Genomic DNA, 24,578 nt, shown 5'->3' with positions numbered 1-24,578 from the left:
ACCACTGCTCTATATTTATTCTACATTTGCATAAAGTTCATCATAACTGGTTTTGTCTTGTCTTGTCTGTGGTAGTAGGCATATCATCACGTGACTCTTACTGGCTATTATATCAAAGGTTGCTCATAACTGTGTCTCAACCGCAATTGTCACAATCTATTTAACCAATAAACTTATCCCGCCTTGTGAAGTGTATTTTTGGGGGGACCGAGATTTAGCAAATTTGCTTTTTCCATCAGGCCCGACGTGGGTTTTATTATGCAAAACCTGGTTAATGACAGCAACGGAATTACCCTCTGTGTATTTGTAGCTTCCTGACCATTGGTAGCAGTCTGGTTGCAATGCTGATGTGATTTTGTACAGATGGCTGAAGCCCGTTTTGGATTCATTCACCCATATGAAAGAGAACTCGTCCTCTGACGTTTGAACGAATGGATAGAAAATATCATGAACCTGTGGACAACAGAAAAACATTGTTGTTAGTTTGTTGTGGCCTGATTCTTCCATGCAAATACATATGTCAACATACATACACACTGTCAATATATAGCCTTTCAAATCACTATTACACTAGAGTGACTGTGAGATGAGTAGGAATTCAACAACCAAACTGTACATGCAGCTAAATATTAGAGTAATTCCCAAGAAGCATTAAATCTTCTATTTTTGAGAGGGCACTGATAGCCAAATCTACAGTCTGACGATTAATTCTACATAATACTAAGCACATATCTGGTAACTACAATTCTCTCATAAGGTACAGATGGATGAAAGACCGAGGCTCCAGAGTTTAAAATGAGGAATGACAAGTCAGTGCCCCTCCTTTCCCTAACCCATAGTCATTTTCCATATTATCCCTACCCTGCCCTGCCCATCTCACATTGATCCAGATGTCGGTGGTCTCCTCGTAGACGATGTAGGGCTGGACGTCATGGGGCACGGCCTCCAGGTTCTTCTGCCTCTGGGCCAGGTCATCTGTGACGGGGATGAAGAGGGCCGGGGGCAGCAGCACCAGCTGGAGCCTCCTCTGACTGCGGTCCAGCAGCACTGCCCAACCACTTAGGGGAGACCGAAACACACATTCCCTCACTGACTGGATCACACGCACAGTACAATAATGACAGGTCCAACATCCCTAATGCCTTGTCCTTTCCGCAAGCTCAGAGGACACCAACCCAGGTCCTAGAACGCTACAGAGTATGCAGGCCTGTGTTGGAGCTCAACACTAGCACAGCTGATGCAATTAATCAACTAACAACTAATCAACCAAAAGATTTCTGCGGAATTGGGGGATGACTTTTCCCGTCCCCCGGCCCTAACCATCACCAATGTAAGCCAAATAGCATCAGAGACAGGTCAAAAGCAGTGTTTCCTGGGGAAACATTATGTCGTAACACTCACTATTTGCCATCAGTCGTCCATCCTGCGCGGGAGATGTACTCCGTCCCAGGGAACAGGGTGGTGAAGGGGAGAACTAGTTCCTTGTCTTGAATGCTCACGATCTGGAGACACACACACACACACACACACACACACACACACGTCTCCTTGTAAACACTACAGTGAGCAGCAAGAGCAAAATAAGAGAATAAATGGAGAACAGTCAAAAGCAGCTTACTTTTCCTTGTATGTCAGTCTTTATCTCAGCCAGTTTCAGGGTGGTTTGAGGATTTTTACTGCCTACAAAAAAAATATATATTTTTGTTAATTCTAGTGGTCTACTCTTGAAATGAATTCATTAGGTCATTGTTAATACTGTATATTTGCCTAGCTTCCCAAACTCCTTGCTCCGGCCAAACTCTACACCAAGACAACGGATGTTAGTTTCTTCTCTGCAATGAGTCTGGATCTGAGTACCTCCCCAACGATTTCTAGAACACAAACACATTCCTGACGTTCTGATTGGTCCCAGAAATGGATGGGTTGGGCCAGAACACGCGTGGGTAAAGCGGCGCCTTGTTTTCTACAACACCCCTCATTTTGACGCAACCATAAACAACTTCAATGATGGCAGTCATAGAGCAGCGGAAGAATTCAGTTTGAGTCGTCAGGCAAAACACGTGTCACTACAACCACATACAACCCTACCCGAGTAGGCCTCAACCTGCGCCAGGGGGACCCAACCAGCGCCAGGGGGACCCAACCAGCGCCAGGGGGACCCAACCAGCGCCAGGGGGACCCAACCAGCGCCAGGGGGACCCAACCAGCGCCAGGGGGACCCAACCAGCGCCAGGGGGACCCAACCAGCGCCAGGGGGACTCACCTGTGCGGGGGTATCTGTAGGCGTCGGCCTTCCGCTCCTCCAAGGCTGGAGAGGGAACATGAATGATCTCTACCTCCGTCTCATCCACCTCTTCATACAGCAGGTACAGAGTTTTGCCCCCATCTGAGTCTAACAGAGGAGAAGAGCAGGTTAGACAGACGGACGGAACTGATAACATGCTCTTGAAAATGCATACAGAAACAGCTAGCATCCATAACAGACACAGCTTCATGATGACAGTGTGTCTGGGGCAAGTTAAAGCCTGTACGACATTCATCAAAGCATGACTGACTGACGGTTTGATTAAGGAAGAGCCCAATTTCTCACATGAAAATGGTTCCTTCTCTAGTCATAAGGAAGGCGTGACAGAAGGTGCCTACTCACCCTCTACGGCAGAGGGACTCCACCAGTAGCCAGTGAAGCGGTCAAACTCCTCCTGTATCACAAACGTGGCCACGCCCGCAGACTTGGGGTCCTCCTTCACATTATCCAGACCTGACCCATGGAGAGGAGATTCATTTATTTCATTAAATCCATGCAGTGTCAGCAACATGGCATAGAGAGTGTAAACAATTCCATACAACTACAGTACACAAACTTCCAAAAGTCCCTGACCCTTCTGACCTTTGTGACAGAAGGTGAGTCTCCTCTCCTCCCCAGACTTGAGGTTAGCCAGCCACAGGTCGTTGTTGTTGATGAAAGCAATGAAGTTGGGCTGTCCTGGGGAGATCTTGGGGTCCATGCGGGTCCCTGAGCACTGTGTCTTAATCTCCACCGGCTTAATGGGCGCAGACTGCTTTTAAACCAGGAAACACACTCTTAGTGTACAGGGTCGTATTCATTAGGCACTAAACTGAACAAAACAGACAAACAGGGACGACGACCTCATCTTGTCCAATATAACTGCTTGTTTTGTTTTCCATTGATAAAAAAAATGTTTGCTACAGTGTGCCTTAATGAATGCAACCCTGAAGACAACCATACACACAGCAACAGCCATTCATCGCTGTGGCGTTGGGTGCTGTGCAGTTCATGCACCAATGCTCATATCAACTATAGGATGTTAAAATGACATTCAATAACGCAGCTACTAATCAAAGTTACTGTAACTCACTTAGTGGCAATTGCAGATGTAGGAAAGGCTTTCTAAGTTCATTTAATGAATAAAGGGGGGTAAGACTCACGATGAAGCCATTGTTTCCCCCGTCCTGACAATAGAAGAGGCTGTTGCTGGCCTGGAAGAGGAACAGGCCGGTCTGGGCGTGGTAGTCATAGGAAGTGATCCCAAACGCTCCCAGGCGCTTCCGCTCCCGAAGGAGCTCCTCTTCCCGAGAATAGGCCCCCTGGTGCGGCGTGGCCTGGTAGTGAGGGGAAAGTCATTTTGCTGTCATCATAATGATTTAAAGGTAGACTCAGCGATATGACGTTGGTGCACAAAGTAAACAGCATAGTGGGTCAATTTCAGCAACAACTAAGAACGTTGAAGCGCGAGGCTAAAAACTTCACAGCTGTTTTGGTCCCGTACCTGAAATCAAATTAAATTGTATTTGTCACATGCTTCGTAGGCAACAGGTGTAGACTAACAGTGAAATGCTTACTTACTGGTCCATTTACATTGCTACCAGACTGACTGACTTGTTGAACGTGTTCAACAGTGACGATGTGACAGTTGGCCAGAGCCTCCCTCCTTCTGGACCTGTGGAGGAGGAAGGTTCCACTGGCCAGGGACACTGAGGACAACTTCTTGGGCTTCAGGAGGAAGGCCAATGGAAAATTGGACACTCGTGCTGCTGCAGGCTTTGGAGTCGGGTGAGACTGGCAGGACCTCAACGACCTGAGCAACCGGACGGACTGATATGTAAACTGAGCCAGTGACGGCCTCTGATGCAGCTTTGTGGAGGCTTCTGTCACCCATGATGGAACATCTCATCCTACATCCAGGACGACACTACTTGGTATCAGACGGATGGAGCTACTGCAACGCTGGACTGGCCTGAGGCTGCAGGAGAAACTCGCTGCTCTGGACTGTGCTGACCACTCTGTCTCCCATTCCATCCTGCCATTGGCAAGGACATTCCCACCTTTACTGTTAAGGTGAGGCTGCAAGTTGTACCAACAAAATATAATATAGCACTCTGGTACCCTGCAAACCATGACCCATTTTGTATTCTACATGAGTCAAATGTAATGGAGTCCATTGCCCATGTGAATGGCTGCTGTTCATACAAGGATTTGTACATTGCTAGTCATGATGGCGCTGTTGATCTGATAGCCAGAGAGGTGAGACAAGTGGTCTCACCAACAGCACACATGCATAAACATTGTTGTGTAACAGGAAGCTGGTTTGATGTTGATGATGATGATGTGATTTCCTGTGGGCCAAATACACCAGATATTGTTGTTGTGGGGGAGGCGTTCATTTTGGAAGTGGGCTGCTCAGTGGGCGGCTACATGGAGCAAACCTTTGCTGAGAAGCTTTTTAAATACCAGCCTCTCATGGCATGCTGGGACAGACTCGGGTGGAGGTGCAAGCTGGTGGAGCTGATATTTGGCACATACACAGACTTGGTGTGGCCTCCAGATTGCGGGCCTGACAAAAACTAGGGCGAAGCAATTGACGAGATACTGCTCTGTTTCAGCTGTCGTGGGCAGCCTAGCTGTGTGGAGAAGGAGGTGCTTTCTGTACCCTGGAGGGCCATACAGGGACCTTTGAAATGTTTGGATCCTTCTTTTGTAAATTTGATTGGTGAATTCGTATAAATTGTTTAAAATGTGTGGCGTCAGTATGCATGTGTGTGCCTGTTATCTGAGAGAGTGAAGCGAACCCATGCACATGCGAAGATACTGTGTGTGACTGTGTGCGAGCGAAGTCTGCATCTCACTCATCGCAATATCTGCGGTGATGATCGTGGCAGCGTCATTTCACGGAGTCTACCTTTAATGATTATTCAACTGTTATTTAATTGTCGCTGTCTGGAGACTGTGGGTATCTCTGAATGAATGTCTGTGAATACGTGAGAAATGATCGTTCCACTTTCCTATTACGCATCTCCTGGCTTCAGGTCTTGTTATGAACATTTCCAGTGAATTTTTGACAAACCACGGTAAAAAAAAAATGTTAGAGAGCTTGAGATCTTAATCTTATGAGGATAATAACTATAACATATTTTATTAGGATTTCCTTGGCACCAGGTTCGGAGGTCATTAGGTTTCAGTGACGCACAGAGAACTCTAGGGGTATTCACCTGGAAGTGATCCAGCATCTGTTTCCACGACAACACCAAGAGGGCCTCTTTCCGGATCTTCTTGGGGATTTCCGAGTAGAGCAATGAGTTCTCTCTACTTCCGTAAGGCATTCCTGATCGATAGAGAGAGACGGTCGGAAGTGAAAATGAGTTAAGAGGCCAAGGTACAACTTGCAAAACAGTGTTGCAACTTGAGAAACGTGAGTAACTCAATGAAGCACTGAGTAAGCCAGTGTGACGATCATCAGTGGCAGATGGCCTTGGCTCACCGAGGTAGTACAGTCGATGGGAGTGGGGGCCTGACTCATCGTTTTTCTGCACAAAGTGGAAGTCATGGGGAGCTTTGTTGGCGATCATTCCTGAGTACTTCCTGCTGCTGTGGATGATGTCACGCAGGCCGCCCCACGAGTGCTTCTCCACATAGAACTGAGATGGACCGTCCTCCATCTCCACCACCTCTGTGCTGTCTGTTAGCCCGTCCACCGCCGTCATATTCCCTCCTAAACAACTGAGAGGGAGAACAGAAAAAAAAACACAGAGACAACCCGCTGGTCATCTACATGCTCACGAACAATGGCACTTGTATCTAGTATGGAAACGCACACAGACAGACAGCCACACATGTATTGGCCTATAAAATGGGTTATCTAGCACTCCTATCCGCAGAGAAGGTACACACAGGTCATTGGAACGCACATGGACACCATACCTTTTCCAGTAACCTTCTGTTTTGTCTCCAAGTTTGACCTTCTTCACTCTATGCATTCACTGGCCAACAAGCCTCAACCAGAGTCTGCAATCTAAAGTTAAACGTCCAAATAAAAGGGTTAATCAATCTTATATATACATTGAATAAAACGCCTACATATAAAATCTCTCTCATTCAATCCTGCATGCGGTAAAGGTTTGGTATTTAGGTCAGCAGAAAGCCTAGTGGTTAAGGGCGTTGGTCCAGTAACCGGAAGTTTGCTGGTTTGAATTCCTGAGCCGACTAGGAGAAGAAGCTGTTGATGTGCCCTTGAGCAAGGCATGGAACCCTAGTCACTCTGGATAAGTGTGTCTGCTAAAGGACTAAAATGTATCTAAGCTGTGATAGAAGATAGCAAAGGCATAAGGAATGGTTCACATCCCATTGCTTGTATAGTTTGATGCTACAGGAATGCATGAAACCTTAGCCAACATAGTGACAGTAAAAACAAAGTTTGCCCTCTGTATGGAGTGGGCAGGCGTAAAGGCGGTTGCCAAGGACCCCATTGACGTTCTTTGTGTTGGTGGAATTTCAGAGAACTCATTTGCTTTCAGATGATGTGAAGAAAACATTCAAGCACTGGATTTAAAGGGAATCTGATCACCAATAGCCTGCTCGGTGCCCATTGTCCAAACAAACCTATGGGCCGTGACCCTTCAACCTGGCCTTTACAATGTCACACTGAAGCTCCAGAAGGAGTGGATGGGTGTGTAAACATTATGACAATAGCTCCAAAACAGCCCTCTGGGAGACTAGGGTGAAGATGCAAATTGGTCATAGCTCTATACTGAACAGAAATATAAAAGCAACAATTTCAAAGATTTTACTGAGTTACAATTTATATGAGAAAATCTGTCAATTTAAACAAAAAATGAATTTGGCTCTCATCTATATGCATCTGTTGGTCACAGATACTTTAAAAGAAATGGGCCACTCGTCACGGTATCTCTGTGCATTGAAATTGCCAACGATAAAATGCAATTGTTTGTTGTCTGTAGCTTATGCCTGCCTATACCATAACTCTACCTCCACCATGGACACTCTGTTCCCAATGTTGACATCAGCAAACTGCTCTCCCAAACGATGCCATACACGTGGTCAGCGGGTGTGAGGCCGGTTGGATGTACTACCAAATTCTCTAAAACGACGTTGGTAGAGAAATTGACATGAAATTCTCTGGCAACAGCTCTGGTGGAAATTCCTGCAGTCAGCATGCCAATTGCACCCTCCCTCAAAACTTGGAGATATCTGTGACGTTGTGTTATAAAACTGCACATTTTAGAATGGCCTTTTATTGTCCCCAGCACAAGATCAATCCGTGTAATGATCGCACTGTTTAATCAGCTTCTTCATATGCCACACCTGTCAGGGGGATAGATTATCTTGACAACTGTCCACTTTGGCTGTAAACAAATTTGAGAGAAATAAGCTTTTTGTGTGTATGAAACACTTCGCATTTTATTTCAGCTCATGAAACCAACACGTTACATTTCTATTTTTGATCAGTAGTGGGGGGGTTGGAAGGCCTAAACTGCACCATACAGAAAAGGTATGAAGAAGTATCACTTCTGCGTCTGGAAAGCAGGAAGTGATAGCTGACAAACTCGTTTTTGTCATCCACACGTTGCCTACAGACTAATCTAAGTCACTGACATGTTCTATTCCATTCATAACCTTTGATGATAAAATGAACTGATACTCCACCATTATAAATATCAGATAGGTTGGTAGCTAGAAATAATTGGGAAAGGAAACCAGGGATAGGGGAAATAATTGAATGACCGTACCGGTACGACATAGCTATCTTTGTTCTCATCAAGGGGTCACAACTGTAGCTGGATATAGTTTAGCTAGCTAACCGTACAAGTTGGCAACCGTGTCGTGATTAGCTTAATTGTATATCTAATATAGCGTAAGTGTTACATTGCGGCAATCTAACTACATATTACCTCAACGTTTGCCAGCTAGGATACACTAACATGACAGCTCTCTCGTGACAGTTGTCGGGTATACCAGCTTGGCCACTATGAGCTAGCTGGGTCCTTTGCAAGCCTGTCACTGGAGTCGACTATCAGAATCGAGTTCAGAAGCGTATACTTACCAATCCAGCCACTTCTTATTTTCCAAACGATTATTTGCTTTACTAGGTAGGTATTAAAAAACTAATATTATTACTGCTAAAGGTTGTGTCCATGGCCCAGAATGTAGGCAGACATAAACGTAGATCACGAAGGAGAACACCCAGGAACCTTCTAACCCGGGGATAATGCTTCGGCGCTTTTACAGGGCCGCACCGCTCCTCTTCGGCTGTGTTCGCAAGGATGATGCTGCGCTAGCGGTTGCGCATTGATTAATCCTAACCAGAAATTAGTGTTTGATACGAGGCAATTTATGAATATAAAGAATTGTACACATACTGTAAACATGTACTGACAGGAAAGGTTGCCAAAACTGTAAATGATTCAAGATTATTGCATTGGAAAATATGCAGTCAGTCCATAAACCCCCCTCAACCAAAACAGTAGATGCAATGTTCAATTAACAATATCAATTACTGTCAAGTCTTAATTGCTTTAATGAAATGTCAGTTTACTAGACATTCACGATTCAGGTGGCGAAGCAATCTAGGATGTTTGTACGTTTATTACACGTGACTGTTTGGCAGTAATTTTCTCTGAATAAACGTGATAGATGCTCACATATGAGCTTACCCTTGTGGTAGTCATGTATATGCAAATTTACGCAACGTGTTGAGACACGTGAAACATACCATACTGCCAGTAAACGGATTATTTATTTTAAATACCCCCCCAAAATGTTAACACATTGGCACATATGTACCCAGACCTTGAAAACGAAATTAATTCAGTGTCATTAGACCCCTTTCAATGGATACAAATGCAGGCATACAGAACAAAACATATTTAAATTAAAAGCCAACAGAAAAGTGTGGGGACCTCATTTTTATTTATACAAAGACAGCAGCCCTTCTATTTCAGTGGGATGAAACGGGAAGAATGTGTAGCTCCGATACCGGGGCGACCGTGCTTGACTGGCTTGTAGGTGATAGAGAACTCCCCCAGGTAGTGGCCGCACATCTCAGGCTGGAGAGAGAAATGTAAAATTGTTAGTACGGAGCAGGACAATCCTGTTACTAGACAACTAGAATACACCTGTACCACAACTACCACAGTACATTGTGCACTGACAGCTTCAGACATAAAACTTTTAAGGCCAAGACTGATGCAGGACCAAAACATTTATGGACAACACAAAAATCTGTGATTGTTACCAAAGGCTTCAAAAATACAGTGAGGCAAATCAAGTAATAGGCAAGTGACATGCAGGTCAATGGATGCAAAATCCCTTGCAAAAAGTAAAATACAAAAAGTTATTTACAATCGTAATCTCGGGAGGTGCCATTGTGGTGTCTAGTAGGCTTGGACGGTATAACGGGGAATTTGGAAATAAGCCATGGAAAGGCTTTTCCATACCGATTAAAACCATATTTGAAGTTGAATGAATTTGAATATTTGTCGTTACTTTTTAACTAGGAGATAAAGCAGATTGAGTTCGTCATTTCACCCGTCACATATTCATTATGAAGCATGCTGGTAACATACTGGTAGTCCCCAGTAACATGGTGTTTGTTTACAAGCACAGTGATGAGACCGGAGCCTTCAGTCACTCACTGTTGTGCAGCACGCGCCGGGTGACCTAGTGATAGTATGGAATTCACAACTAAATATTTGCCAGCTAGATACACAACAATGCCAAAAGTATGTGGACATGTGTCAAAGAATCTCATTCCAAAATCACGGGCATTGATATGGACCAGGTCTCTCCTGGAAAAGAGATGTTATCTCAATGAGAAAAACCTGTATATGTAAAGGTACATTTTTGTTTCATGGAGATGGTCCCCCCTTTGCTGATATAACAGCCTCCACTCTTCTGGAAAGGGACTGCTGCAGGGACTTCCATTAAGCCACAAGAGCATTAGTGAGGCCGGGCACCGATGTTGGACGATTAGGCCTGTCTTGCAGTCTGTGTTCCAATTCACCCCAAAATTGGGCTCTGTGCAGGCCAGTCAAGTTGTTCCACACCGATCTCAACAAACCATTTCTCTTTGGACCTTGCTTTCTGCACAGGGGTATTGTCATGCTGAAACAGGAAAGGGCTTTCCCCAAAAAAGGCATTCCTTGTGTGAGGCTGCTCGGCCATGGAAACCCATTTCATGAAGCTCCTAACAAATGGTTATTGTGCTGAAGTTGCTTCCAGGGGCAGTTTAGAACTTGGTAGGGAGTGTTGCAACCGAGGACAAACAATTTTTATGCGCTACACGTTTCAGCACTTGGCGGTCTTGTTCTGTGAGCTTGTGGGTAGCCTAGTGGTTAGAGCGTTGGACTATTAACCGGAAGGTTGCAAGATTGAATCCCCAAATTGACAAGGTAAAAATCTGTTCTTCTGCCCCTGAACAAGGCAGTTAACCCACAGTTCCTAGGCCTTCATTGAAAATAATAATTTGTTCTTAATAACCGACTTGCCTAGTTAAATAAATAAACTTGGGTGGCCTACCACTTTGCGGCTGAGCCGTTGTTGCTCCTAGACGTTTCCACTTCATAATAACAGCACTTGCAGTTGACCGGGGCAGCTCTAGCAGTGCAGAAAATAGACTAACTGACTTGTTGGATGACGGTGCCACGTTGAGTCACTGAGCTCTTCAGTTCAGGCTATTCTCCTGCCAATGTTTGTCTATGGAGATTGCATGGCAGTGTGCTTGATTTTAAACACCTGTCTGAAACAGGTGTGGCTGAAACAGTTGAATCCAATAACTTGAAGGGGTGTCCACATACTTTTGGCCATAGTGTATCTTATTACTATTACATTAACTGTCTGAAATGTGCTAACTGCTATGCAGTTGTGCATTTGGTTTCGTTCTACCTGATTAGCTCTCGCAAAACCAAACTTCTCTTGGTAACAGCAGAGAATCTCCTTTTGGATCAAAAGCCTCGCTGTCTAAAAATGTTTTGTGAGTGCAGCAAACTGAGTAGTATTTTTTAGTTCCTTGTATAACTGAGCTGGGATGTCTGTACTGTAAATAGTTAATGTCAGAGACTATAAAATGTTCACAATGCACTCTTTAGCATTTAGCTAGCATTCAATATGGAATTTTACATTAACCTATTAGCATTGCTAACCTTTGGATTAGAGGCTCAGTGAGGTTAGACAGTTTTTATTTAACTAGGCAAATCAGTTAAGAACAAATTCTTATTTACATTGCCAGACCAAACCTGGAAGACGCTGGGCCAAATTGTGCGCCGCCAGACCGCTGCCCCACCTGGAGCCCCCAAAATAATCCCCCTTGTGTTCAGTGTCGGTATTACCAAATTTCCCAGGACAGCACAAGGTTGGTATGAAGGTATGACAATCTGGAAACCGCCCAAGCCTACCCATAGATCTTTCCCATAACCGCACCTTGATTTCAACCTGGTTGAAGGTCTTTCCGTTGTACACTCCGACCATGGAGCCAACCATCTCAGGCAGGATGACCATGTCCCTAAGGTGAGTCTTCACCACCTCGGGCTTCTCCATGGGGGGAGCCTCCTTCTTGGCCTTACGCAGGCGCTTCAGGAGGGACTGCTGCTTGCGGCGAAGGCCACGGTTAAGTCTCCTCCTCTGGCGGGCGCAGTACAGCTGCATCAGCTGTTCACTGGAGGAGAGGAGGCATGATGCAGTCAGGCATACTTTCAGATTAACATTCAGCATCAGGTCAAATTGCAGACATCTACAGGGAAGTTAATTAAACATTTAAATCCAGACTGTACCAAAATAGCCTCTAGAATTTCACATATTTAGTCATAGTCCAAGTAATTATGTAACGATATGTATTTTATTACATGCAAAATTGAGAAAACTAATGAAAATGGAACACAGCATACCAGTTGCAATAATAATGTACCCAACTTTCGAAAGAGAGAACACCACTGTCAGACCTCACCCTTCTGCAAGATGGGGTTCATCTAGCATTGTTATGATGGTTACACTCAGAAAGGGCTGAGCTTTCACCGAAATACCACAATGCAAACAGCAATATTGCCAAATGTAGTGGCGCATTTACTAGATGAATTGATTTACTCACTAGGACATGTCCAGAAGCTGGTCCAGGTCCACACCTCTGTAGGTGAACTTCCTGAAGGTACGCTTCTTCTTGATCTCGACATCCGCCTAGAGAAATCACGCAAACTACTTTAACACAGTGGATATTGACGGCCAACGAAAATGAGTGTTAAAACGAGACGTTCATTAGGAATATAATTAATAATAGTTATAGCTACTATGTGTTAGTAGAGTGCTGTCGTGCTTACTTCGGAATCCCCTGTGATATGCAACTTTTCAGGGAAGTTAGGAACCAATATACACAGGCAGTTAGGAAAGCTAAGGCTAGCTTTTTGAAACAGAAATGTGCATCCTGTAGCACTAACTCAAAAAAGTTCTGGGACACTAAAGTCCATAGAGAATAAGAGCACCTCCCCCCAGCTGCCCACTGCACTGAGGCTGTCACCACCGATAAATCCACTATAATTGAGAATTTTTATAAGCATTTTTCTACGGCTACCCCTACCTCAGTCAACTGCCCTACACCACCCACAGCAACTCGCCCAAGCCTCCCCATTTCTCCTTTACCCAAATCCAGATAGCTGATGTTCTGAAAGAGCTGCAAAATCAGGACCCCTACAAATCAGCCGGGCTAGATAATCTGGACCCTCTCTAAAATTATCTGCCGAAATTGTTGAAAACCCTATTACTAGCCTGTTCAACCTCTCTTCGTATCGTCTGAGGTTCCCAAAGATTGGAAATCTGCCGCGAGCTGCCGGAAAGCTGTCTCCCCCTCTTCAAAGGGGGAGACACTCTAGACCCAAACTGCTACAGACCTATATCTATTCTACACTGCCTCTCTAAGGTCTTCGAAAGCCAAGTTAAACAGATCACCGAACATTTTGAAACCTGTACCTTCTCCGTTATGTAATCTGGTTTCAGAGCTGGTCATGGGTGCACCTCAGCCAAGCTCAAGGTCCCAAACAATATCATAACTGCCATCTATAAAATACATTACTGTGCAGCCGTCTTCATCGACCTGGCCAAGGCTTTCGACTCTGTCAATCACCAAATTCTTATAGACAGACTCAACAGCCTTGGTTTCTCAAATGACTGCCTCGCCTGGTACACCAACTACTTCTCTGATTGAGCTCAGTGTCAAATCAGAGGGCCCGTTGCCCGGGCCTCTGGCAGCCTCTATGGGGGTATCACAGGGTTAAATTCTCGGGCCGACTCTCTTCTCGGTATACATCAGTGATGTTGCTCTTGCTGCTGGTGATTATCTGATCCACCTCTACGCAGACGACACCATTCTGTATGCCTCTGGCCCTTCTTTGGACACTGTTAACTAACCTTCAGACGAGCTTCAATGCCACACAACTCTCCTTCCGTGGCCCCCAACTGCTCTTAAATGCAAGTCAAACTAAATGCACGCTCTTCAACCGATCGCTGCCCGCACCTGCCCGCCCGACCAGCATCACTACTCTGGACAGTTCTGACTTAGAATATGTGGACAACTACAAATACCTAGGTGTCTGGCTAGACTGTAAACTCTCCTTCCAGACTCACATTAAGCATCTCCTATCCAAAATTGAATCTAGAATCGGCTTCCTATTTCACAACAAAGCATCCTTCACTCATGCTGCCAAACATACCCTCGTAAAACTGACCTTCCTACCGATCCTGGACTTTGGCGATGTCATTTACAAAATAGCCTCCAACACGCTACTCAACAAATTGGATGCGGGCTATCACAGTGCCATCCGTTTTGTCACCAAAGCCCCATATACTACCCACCACTGCGACCTGTACTCTCGTTGGCTGGCCCTCGCTTCATACTCGTCGACTAACCTTTTGGCTCCCAGGTCATCTACAAGTCTTTGCTAGGTAAAGCTCCGCCTTATCTCAGCTCACTGGTCACCATAGCAGCACCCACTCGTAGCACACGCTCCAGCAGGTATATCCCACAGGTCATCCCCCAAAAGCCAATTCCTCCTTTGGCCGCCTTTCCTTACAGCTCTCTGCTGCCAATGACTGGAACGAACTGCAAAAATTACTGAAGCTGGACTCATATCTCCCTCACTAGCTTTAAGCACCAGCTGTCAGAGATTCTTACAGATCAATGTACCTGTACATAGCCCATTATCTATGTATCTTGCTCCTTTGCACCCAAGTATCTCTACTTGCACATTCATCTTCTGCACATCTATCACTCCAGTGTTTAATTGGTATATTGTAATTAGCCACCACGGCCTATTTGCCTTACCTCCCTTATCTTACCTCATTTGCACACACTGTATATAGACTTTTTCTTTATTATTGACTGTATGTTTGTTTAATCCGAGGGTAACTCTGTGTTGTATGTGTCGAACTGCTGTGCTTTATCTTGGCCAGGTCGCGGTTGTAAATGAGAACTTGTTCTCAACTAACCTACCTGGTTAAATAATTACAAATGTCTCTAAATGACTAAATCTGACTCGGTAAATAAACAGAAAGCTAGCATTAGCACTGCGGGCAACCGTATGAGCTTAACATGCATCCCAAGCTTTGTGGTAGCGTCAATAATGTTTCATCCAAAAATTCACCAATGTATCAATTAATACGTAGTGATGCATTGCACTGTATGGTTTAATAAATCAAATGTATTATAACTTAGCTGAGATGGACATAGATGGTCAAATTCAGGTTCTTGTAAAATTGGGGCCCTACCATTTTGCCTGATGTTCCGGTGAAAAGAATGTTCCGAAGTCTCGTTTGTGCTAATATCGCGCGACTCGTAGGGACATCCGGCTATCTATTTCCGGCCAGGCAAAATATTTGTATATTTCACTGGACCAGTAGGTGGAGGTATTGTACAATAACTTATCTTCATCAAACAGTGCAACTTCCATTCAAGTTGAAGCCACTCACCATAGTCGGGATACTTCTATAGGAGATATCCAAATGAAAACAGCTAAACAATTTGTGTCATCTTTTTTTTACAGCTGTCACACAAAAATATATCTAACATGGAAAAACACAACTGATCAACAAACTTCAACCTGGCTCTGTGAAAAAGATCAACTCGTCCACCATGAACTGGCATCAGGTGAGCTGCTTGGATTGTTCTCTCTACGTGAACAGACTTGAACTGTACTTTACCAGCTGGTTTTACAGTTAGAGAATATATCTGAGCTGTTGTGCTGACCAAGCCTGTTTTTTTACTAGCTTAAAAGCAGAGGTAGATTGTTATTATTAGAGGTGCAACTCTCTGGACCAGTGAGTTTACTGAAATAGAATTTGGGTTAGAATATGAAATATAGTGAGACCTCGTGTGCCAGAGAGATCCTTTTAGCTCAATGGCTTGTGATGGCCTCGTTATAGGTGTGACTTCCTAAAATCTACCTTCATGCAATTATTGAGAAGCTCTTTACTCATCTTTTCTTCTTATGCACTCGTCTGGTTCTAGCTGGAGAACATCACCAACTTCATCAAATCTATCCAAATGTACGGCCTGAAGCCGAAAACACATTTTAAAGACACCCAGCCCACCACACCTGATAATGTTCATACACAGTACAATGTTATCCTGATTATGTGCCGTATAAAGTCAATCACCATCTAAAAATAAACCATGTAGAAAGAAGTCCTGATTTCGGTACCAGATCTTAATTTTCTTCTCCCGTGTGATCTCCTTCTGAAACTGCAAAGTGCCATACAACAGAGCTTCTGCTGTGGGTGGACAACCTAGAAACAAACATGTGCAAGAACAAGACATGTAATACCCGTATGTCTGTATGAAAATTGCTAAGAAATTCTATGTGATATCAACCCACCTTACCTGGTACCAGAGGAGGCTGGTGGGAGGAGCTATAGGAGGATGGGTTCATTGTAATGGCTGGAATCTAGACGATTCTGTGCTTCCAACTTTGTGGCAACAGTTTGGGGAAGGCCCTTACCTGTTTCAGCATGACAATGCCCCTAGGGCACAAAGCGGTGTGGAAGAACTTGACTGACCTGCACAGAGCCCTTACCTCAACCCCATGAAACAAATTGGAACCATGCTCGTGACTGAATGGAAGCAAGTCCCTGCAGCAATGTTCCAACATCTAGTGGAAAGCCTTCCCAGAAGAGTGGAGGCTGTTATAGCAGCAAAGGTGGGACAAACTCCATATTAATGCCCATGATTTTCGAATGAGATGTTCGTCAAACAGGTGTCCACATACACTAAATTACCAAAAGTACTTCTCTATTCCATCAGCGACCCAATTGACTCAAAATCCCATGCCGACAACACTGCATTTTTCACATACCATGCAATTAGTATGTTAGGCTATGGAATGCAGACATTGTTTATGTCCTAATTAAAGCCACATGATCTAAATGATCGTAGCCTAAGTTATGATAACCATGTAACTAATGAGACACTCTATAATTGCAACTAATTGGCACATCAGGCTGGTTTGTATACAATGTATGTCTTTATTCACACATATTTCCCAACTTCCATAAATGTTTCTATTCATAATGAAAATATGGATTGAAAGGAAAGCCCAAAGAATATATATAAAACCAAAAAGGTAGTAAGAGCAAATTTCCCTTCAGAGTCGGTACAAAACAAAAACACTTAACAAAACTATATATAAATAATCACATTGAATGACAGAGTTCAAAATCAAAAATATGTTTGATCCTCTTATCGGTAAATCCATTAAAACATTATACAATGAAGAAGATTGATAAAATGAATCCAGTATCCAGCTTGGAATGTTGAAAGCCTGAATGTTTTTTTTCCCCCAAGATACTCTAAGCCAAAGAAAACAACCTTGGCTCCAGTTGCTCTGGTTATGCAAACAAAGGAAATATTTCCTCCAAAGAAAGTATACAGTTGGCATACATAAAAAAGTGGACGGTGGTTTGTTTTGAAGGTCCAAACAGACACATCTTGTTGTCTTTTAGATTACCAAGTAAAAATACTGAATGGATACAAATAATTACCACAAATTCATATCAACTATGGTAATATAAATGTATATAGGTTACATTAACAATATGACCTTTGGTACAAGGATAGGTAAATTACAATTATGGAACAGTCCATTTTTGAACTGGGGATTTTTAATAATTGAATTCTATTGGGTTCTTTCAAAGATGGATTCCAGGCAATATTTGCCTTAAGATAAAAAAAAAAAATTGGCATAAACATTTAAATGTACCAACGGCAAACAGTTGTTGAGGGGGAAACTGGCAAGAGGGCTTTGGTACTTTACTAAAAGCTAATCATTGGGATATAAAAGCCAATCATAGCCCAGACACCAGTACTGGCTTTAGTGGTTACACTTTAAAAACACATAAGCATAGCCATTTCAACAGGAATATAAAAACCTACTAATGCATAGTACATGTGAGATATGTCTAACATTGGTCCTAACCGGTGCTTAAATGAGGGCAAGAGGGCACTATTGTCCAATACCAAAAGGAGATCAACCAAAAGGCGGAAAATCCTATGTAACAAATAACTTTGAAAAAGCCTTTCTTGATGTTTCTTCTGTTTTCAACCAGCACAACCCCCCCTTTTAATAATCCGTCCCCTCTTGCTGGTACACCGGCACCGATTCATCTTTGAATTCTTGGTAACCCTCGTCTTGGTATTCAGGGACATATTCGGCTCCGGCCCCATTCTGCTCCTCCTCGTTCTTGGGGCAGTACTTGGCGTTGTAGATCTGACGACCCAGGCCAAAGTTCTGCCCGCTCTGATTGGCACCTGCATTGGAGCCCATCTGCAGTGACATGGTGCTGTTGTCACATTTGTCTGTGCCCAGCTTCTGGTCATAGATGGCACGGCGGGTTCCTGGAGCTGTCATGCCAGCCTGAGTAGAGGAAGATAACTAATTAATATGTAGCAGTGAATTAAAATAAGCAAGAATCCATTAGTAAAAGCCTAAGTTTACTAGTGCAGTTATGTCCCCCATTGACAATATTGATACCTTGATTGAGTTAAGACATGGTGAAATTAATGAGAACTTGCATTTGCTTTTCTACACATGGACTTCTACCTGACTGGCCCCCTTGTTGGTACCCATTTGCAGACTGATGGTGGAGTTGTCCATGGGGGGCAGGATGTGAGCCTTGGGATCGTAGAGGTGCCTCCTGGTGCCGTATGCATTCATGCCTGCCTGGCTGGCACACTTATTCGTCCCCATCTGCAGAGAGAGACAGATATCAGTTATAAAAGGAAAACAGCAAAGGATGAATGGAAAATTACAACCCCCCTTAGATGGAGACTTTCAGACAGACTGAGAATGCCTGAGTAGATATCATCAAATTAACAATATTGTTCTTGGCTAAAATAGAAGTCATGCCAAAGGGCATATAAAAGTTAGGAATCATTGATGTAACCCTACATTCAATAAGAAATATCCAAAACAAATAGAAGTTATGAAAAGATTAAATAAAATGAGTTTTATAAGAACAATAGCATGGATGTCAGTCTGTCTCTGCCTTAGCCTGTTATAAAGGCTGTTAGCAATATCTATTGGTTAGCTTAGCTACTGATGTTTTTTTGTTTGGCAAGACGGCAACAGAGCTTGCAACAGCAAAAAGAACATCTTCTTCAGTGGTATCACTGTCAACACATTCCCCCTTGCCTGCAGTCCAATGACACACTGTCCGGCCTTCATCTTCTCCTCGTCGAATAGCCTCTCCTGTTTGTCTGCGTACTTCACCCCAATGTCCACTCGGGACTGGCAGCCCTTGGTCTTGGCCTGCAAGGGAAAGTGTACAGAAATCCAGTCACTGTTGGATGCCCCAAGATTTTACTGGACACAATTCTATGAGCTTATTCAGGAGGGGGCTGTATTTACATCCCGCTTCTGACACCATATGTTGATGAGGACGAGACACCATTATTTTAGCGTCTGGAACATCTTTACGAAGACAAAACCTGACATGCAGTAATGCTCTGTTCAACAAGGTCAAGCGATTTATGCAAGTGGCAATTACACAGTTCAAATACAGAAGATTCTCATAAGGGATGCAACCATAAAAATTAGTTTGACAAGTTTTACCGTGCCAGCGAGAGACAGCAGTGTGCTCTGGACCTGGGTCATGTTCCCACTCTCAAACAGGTCGTTGGCCTCAAAGATATCATGGGGCTTCAGGCCGTACATTTGGATAGATTTGATGAAGTTGGTGATGTTCTCCAGCTAGAACCAGACGAGTGCATAAGAAGAAAAGATGAGTAAAGAGCTTCTCAATAATTGCATGAAGGTAGATTTTAGGAAATCACACCTATAACGAGGCCATCACAAGCCATTGAGCTAAAAGGATCTCTGGCACACCGAGGTCTCACTATATTTCATATTCTAACCCAAATTCTATTTCAGTAAACTCACTGGTCCAGAGAGTTGCACCTCTAATAATAACAATCTACCTCTGCTTTTAAGCTAGTAAAAAAACAGGCTTGGTCAGCACAACAGCTCAGATATGTTCTCTAACTGTAAAACCAGCTGGTAAAGTACAGTTCAAGTCTGTTCACGTAGAGAGAACAATCCAAGCAGCTCACCTGATGCCAGTTCATGGTGGACGAGTTGATCTTTTTCACAGAGCCAGGTTGAAGTTTGTTGATCAGTCTAGGGGAGAAAGAGAGTTTGCTTACTTAGACTGCAGCACCTCATAGGTAACAGAAGGAATCAGAGGAGAAAAGGGTCTATATTACAGTAAAACCCACAGCAAGGAGGACAGACAGGACATATGCAATGGATTGTATGATTTGATGTATAATGTTGTAGCTAGCAGAACGTTTATGAGTGATGTCTTTGGTTGAATGCATTGGCTGGTGCCAATAAATAAAGCCACATTGTACATAGGGATGTGATGACGGATCCTGGCCCTATTCAGAAACGTACTTGCACAAGATGACACCATTTTTCAGGCCTTTCTGGAAGTCTTCCCCGATGTCACATCCGGTCGTATCCTCGATCCAGACCTTTAGCTCCTCCTCTCTCTGAGGGTCGTACTTTCCGGCAATCTGGGGAAGGTCAAAAGTTCATTATAGGAGACCTTTACATCTTGGAAAAAGTTGCACAACATGTAGGTTACACTTTATTTTACAGTAATGTTTCCACTGGTATTTAGGAGAAAACTTTCCAATGGGTACTTCAAATAGTTACCAATTGTGTAGAATTATCTGGTACCTAATGGTGGCCATTGCTGCTTGTTTGAATGAATCCCAAAGAAACAAACAAGTAATTCATAGATTATTACAGTGTAATTACTATTTTACCAGGTACTTCCCGTATTAAAAAAAGTGCTACTAACGTATGTGTGGAAGTACTCATCATCAATTGATGACTTGGTAGTGGGCGTTTTCATTTCCAGAACCACAGCAGAAATAAAGATTATTATGGTTTGTGCGTGTTAAAATTCTCTCTCAAGAGTTTATTATGGGCGGCCCCAAAACCATGATTCACGGTGTCAACCAATTGGGATAACTTTGTGTGTTATTCTTGCTGTTTAACAGCCCTTACAGAGCCAACACTGACATTAGCTCAAACACAAAACGCGCACGCATCCTGTTCGGTTAACCACTTAAATCTCCTTGAAGCACAGGAAGGCAGCTGCATGGTATAGGGGAGAGTTAAACTATGCAATTTGACGCTGCATTCCTTGATGAGAGGGTGTTTAAAGTGTTATCCTGATTTGTAAATACTTTGGTTGAGTAAATAATCAAAAGAAAGTGTGAAGATGGAAACTGGCACTAAAAGCAACGTTTAGAAAACATCATATATCTGTAGTGTCGATCTTAGTATGAAAATGCTACTACAAATAGAAATGCAAAAACACTGCAATGTTTGTACAGAAAGTTATATTTTTTTTAAAAGGCCTCTATATCTCTCAACAATGCATTTTGAGGTTGAAGTTACAAATCTGTACCAAAGAATAGTAAGACTGAGGAATAGGGTCAAAATATTCTCCACAAATTTCCCTCCACGGCTAAAATGTGAAGCGGAACTTTAAGTACAACCGAATGAAGGACTTTCTGGGCAAACTGGTCCTGTCATTATATATTTGCTTCATTTGATTATCCCCAAATTAAAACAACATTGACTGCTTTAATTGCCCACAGGACATTTGAAATATGTAATTTCGAGAGGCATGGTGAACTCAAGGAATTCATTCCGAGGCGCAATTTAGATCATGGGGAATGAGACTGTTAGGACGCTGAGTTGAAGGAGTTTAAATCAAATGGATTGAACATGGACCACTATTCCGTTCTCAAAAAACATATTTGATAGTCTTGTCTAGTGGATCAGTTCCAACATCTGGGTTAACCATAATTTCACCTACCATCTAGAATTGTTAAGGGGCCTTAGTCAAGGAGGAAAAACTCCTTGAATAACAACACTTCAAGACTTCACCTTGCATTGCTACATCATTAACGGCAGGAAATACCAGAGACAATGGACATCATTCATTGGTATGAGAGGAAACCACCAGCTTTACATCCACTTGGCTACCCGTACACTGTTCTGAGGACCAATGGAAAACCCTCGCCAATATAAGGACTCAGCCAAGGAATGCTCAGCCAAGGAATTCTCTATTTACATAAGTGAAGAGCCATGTTGGCGAACTTTGCAAAGCATTTCAATGTCATTTCTCCCATTACACTGTAAAAGTGTAACACACGATTACAAAAAACAATAAGTACAGGAACACAAACGCTCTAAATCTTCACTGTAAATTTGGGATAAAACAGTTATATTTGGCCCGAGGGATACAGTAGTAGGTTAACTCCTGGTTGTGCCATCCACACTGTCATTGATGTTTTGGATGAAGGGCATTTGCAGATAAACTTAATCTAAGATCACTTAATTGGTCAAGTACACACAAGGTCCAACCGATTTGGTAGAAGCAAACCTCCGGTTGCCTGCTCACTTCCCGACAAATCTTTCCAGTCGGACCGGGATTCGAACTGTCAACCCTCTCTAACAGCTATACTACCTGCCACCAGAAAACACTGGCACTGTCTCCTGTCAACGTTTACTTTTGAAAGTGCACATGTTCAAAAAGAGAACATATTTCTATTTGGATTGTTTTGCGATGCCAATTGTCAAATTACGCACTGCGCACTACAATAGCCATTCACCAAGGCCCCAATCCACCACAGCGCAGGATGCAGCAGTTGTTCTCGTGATAGGACTGTGTGACCTCTGGATGGGTGACAAACTCAGGGACATGGATGGATGGATGCATGAAAGACCTACAGTGTTGTACTGACCAGTTTCTCTATGTAATGGGACAGTATAGGGATTTTTAACTTGCCACAAGAAAATATACATTGCCAACACGGGCAACGCCCATGCTTTTTTAAGCGCTTCCCAAAAGTAAACCAACTACTTAAACCAAACTAAAGTTTTTTTAAATTAGCATTTTGTCATATTAATGGACAGTGTTATCAAACATATGTGCGTAGCCGGTAAAACTTGTAATTTGATAAAAGTTTCCCGCTTTATTTAGGTCATTCCAAAAGTATAGTAGCTTTGCCCGTTCCACGTAATTATCTTTACACTCAGTTTACATCATAGCCTATGTAACCTAAAATACCTAGGCATACACATTTTTCAATAAATAAATCAAGTTTTCCGTAATAAACCTCACTAACGCTATAGGCTACTACCATAAGGCAAATGATTCATTCGCACTTTACTCCCTTCCGTGAACACTTACCTTGCTTTTGACTTCTGCAGAAAACCCATAAGCAGGACCTCTGTTAAATGATGAGCCAGACATTATTATAAACGAGTTACTTTGTTTTTCGTATAGATACTTTGTATCAGTTTCTTTGTGGAAATACTTTTATTTTCGTTTCTCTTCCAGTTAAACTCCGGAGTGAACTAAACACTTCCTTTCTTTTTTCTTGCAACCAATAAAAATGCTTACACGAACTTGTACGCTTCGTTAATCGATTTTAGGCTCCACCTTCCCCTTTCTGAGTCTAGGTAGTGACTCGTGATTGATATAAAAAAGTCCTTATATGGAAGGAAAGTCCCACATTCCTGAATGGTGGGAGTATCCTATGGTCCAACCAGCAGTCATGGAGTCTTGAATCACCGTCGGGAAAAGTTTTGAGTAGAGGAACTACCAAAACGAGCTACTGAATGACGTAATGATACTACTCTTGAGACACATTTTTTTAGTGTAAAGGACTCCCTTTGCTCGTTCAAGGGGTTTGGAATTCTGAGAATGTTAATATCACTAGTAGGCTACATCCAAACGAGAACACGACATAAATCATTTATCCGAATATTTTAGTTTAGCCTACATTAGACAAATTATCATGATTTATGTGTTATTACATTGTTAGAAACCACAGTTACTTTTGTCTACAATAACATCATAAAACACTGATAAAAAAAAAAGTAAAGTCAATGCAGTGTCCATTTATATCACTTCAGTGACAGAAAGGCAGATCAATTCTGTTTTTTTCCCCCACTAATTAGTCTTTTGACCAATCACATCAGATATTTTCACATCAGCTCGCTAGTGGGAGAAAAAAAATCATAATTGTTCTGGCTGTCTAAACGCAGCCTTAGTGTCGTTGTTAATTCAATTCGAGTCTTTGGAATATTATCTTGATAATCCATGACATTACACTTCTTAGTCTCAAATTAAAATGGAATACTGAACTCATTTGGATACCTACCAACAACGTTATCCAACATCCTTAGCCCAATTCAGTATCATAAACTATTTCCTATTATTCTGTGAGTTCCACCGACGAGACAAGACTGTTACTACCAATTGGATACCACGAAATTGGGGAGAAACGGGAGTAAAAAAATACAAACATTTATAGGTTACACTTCTTTTTTTTTTTTAGTCTTGGCCTGTTGTCGGTAGGTACACCGATTCAGCTGCACTGTGGCCTGGTGTTGTTTGTTAAAAACGCCAACTGTTGGCATTTTTAACAATTTTATATGTCTGAAGGTACAAACTCTACCTTCACGGCAGGCCAATATAGCAAATTAAGTGCAGTATAGGCCTATAGTTGATACGGTGAGATTTCAAAACGTTGAAAACCATGACTAGAGAGAAACTGTCAATGAATACAGCAAAGAGATGCTGTTTTTATTAGTGAGTTGATGTGTAAGTTCTTACTCACAACTGTCGACACTTTGTATTCAACACTTTCACAAGCCATAAAATGCATGTTTTTCCTATTTCACTCATCACTACAACAGTGCAT

General features: G+C 42.8%; 3 protein-coding genes and 1 non-coding gene across 11 annotated transcripts in view; all 4 read right to left on the bottom strand.

Annotated features, from left to right (window-relative positions):
- Positions 1-8,731, bottom strand: part of LOC110508915 (dipeptidyl peptidase 9) — a 22,435-nt gene extending 13,704 nt beyond the window's left edge. Inside the window, exons 1-12 of one of the 6 annotated variants that reach the window (XM_036967136.2) lie at positions 8,358-8,731; positions 6,218-6,308; positions 5,778-6,016; positions 5,509-5,621; positions 3,448-3,621; positions 2,888-3,059; positions 2,648-2,758; positions 2,264-2,392; positions 1,619-1,680; positions 1,402-1,502; positions 881-1,058; positions 294-453 (exon numbers count right to left, since the gene is read on the bottom strand). In XM_036967136.2, coding sequence (XP_036823031.1) covers positions 294-453; positions 881-1,058; positions 1,402-1,502; positions 1,619-1,680; positions 2,264-2,392; positions 2,648-2,758; positions 2,888-3,059; positions 3,448-3,621; positions 5,509-5,621; positions 5,778-6,016; positions 6,218-6,273 — 1,495 coding nt within the window. In that variant the 5' untranslated portion in view covers positions 6,274-6,308; positions 8,358-8,731. Of the gene's footprint in view, positions 1-293; positions 454-880; positions 1,059-1,401; positions 1,503-1,618; positions 1,681-2,263; positions 2,393-2,647; positions 2,759-2,887; positions 3,060-3,447; positions 3,622-5,508; positions 5,622-5,777; positions 6,017-6,217; positions 6,309-7,282; positions 7,660-8,357 lie in introns of those variants that run through there. The other 5 variants (XM_036967138.2, XM_036967137.2, XM_090225044.1 and 2 more) reach the window with 5 other exon arrangements.
- A 473-nt stretch (positions 8,732-9,204) lies between these two features.
- rs15 (40S ribosomal protein S15) lies at positions 9,205-15,088 on the bottom strand. Of its 2 annotated transcripts, none has more exons than XM_090224741.1 (4): positions 12,622-13,392; positions 12,396-12,481; positions 11,732-11,966; positions 9,205-9,360 (listed from the first exon to the last, which is right to left on the bottom strand). In XM_090224741.1, exons 2-4 carry the CDS (start codon positions 12,401-12,403, stop codon positions 9,247-9,249), a joined length of 357 nt encoding a protein of 118 aa, XP_090080867.1. In that variant the 5' UTR covers positions 12,404-12,481; positions 12,622-13,392; the 3' UTR covers positions 9,205-9,246. The 2 variants fall into 2 exon arrangements, with proteins under 2 accessions (XP_090080867.1, NP_001158646.1); NM_001165174.2 differs by lacking the exon at positions 12,622-13,392 and adding an exon at positions 15,062-15,088 and having other exon boundaries at positions 9,206-9,360.
- LOC118944906 (small nucleolar RNA SNORA35) lies at positions 12,208-12,340 on the bottom strand. Its single transcript, XR_005040310.1, has one exon. It is a non-coding gene; the product is annotated as a small nucleolar RNA SNORA35 (small nucleolar RNA).
- Positions 15,089-16,793: 1,705 nt separating the features above from the next.
- LOC110508914 (calponin-2) lies at positions 16,794-23,463 on the bottom strand. Of its 2 annotated transcripts, none has more exons than XM_021589823.3 (7): positions 23,060-23,463; positions 20,239-20,360; positions 19,896-19,962; positions 19,399-19,536; positions 18,979-19,095; positions 18,388-18,534; positions 16,794-18,201 (listed from the first exon to the last, which is right to left on the bottom strand). In XM_021589823.3, the coding sequence occupies exons 1-7, from the start codon at positions 23,120-23,122 to the stop codon at positions 17,908-17,910; spliced, it is 948 nt and encodes a 315-aa protein (XP_021445498.1). In that variant the 5' UTR covers positions 23,123-23,463; the 3' UTR covers positions 16,794-17,907. The 2 variants fall into 2 exon arrangements, with proteins under 2 accessions (XP_021445498.1, XP_090081168.1); XM_090225042.1 differs by having other exon boundaries at positions 18,360-18,534; positions 23,060-23,441.
- Between the last annotated feature and the right edge of the window lie 1,115 nt (positions 23,464-24,578).

This window comes from Oncorhynchus mykiss, chromosome 28, assembly GCF_057628025.1.
Source record: "Oncorhynchus mykiss isolate SJ-2025 chromosome 28, ASM5762802v1, whole genome shotgun sequence".
In the NCBI taxonomy this organism is placed as follows: domain Eukaryota; kingdom Metazoa; phylum Chordata; class Actinopteri; order Salmoniformes; family Salmonidae; genus Oncorhynchus; species Oncorhynchus mykiss.
The sequence above is the reverse complement of the archived record's forward strand: the minus strand, read 5'-3'. Positions and strand labels throughout refer to the sequence as shown.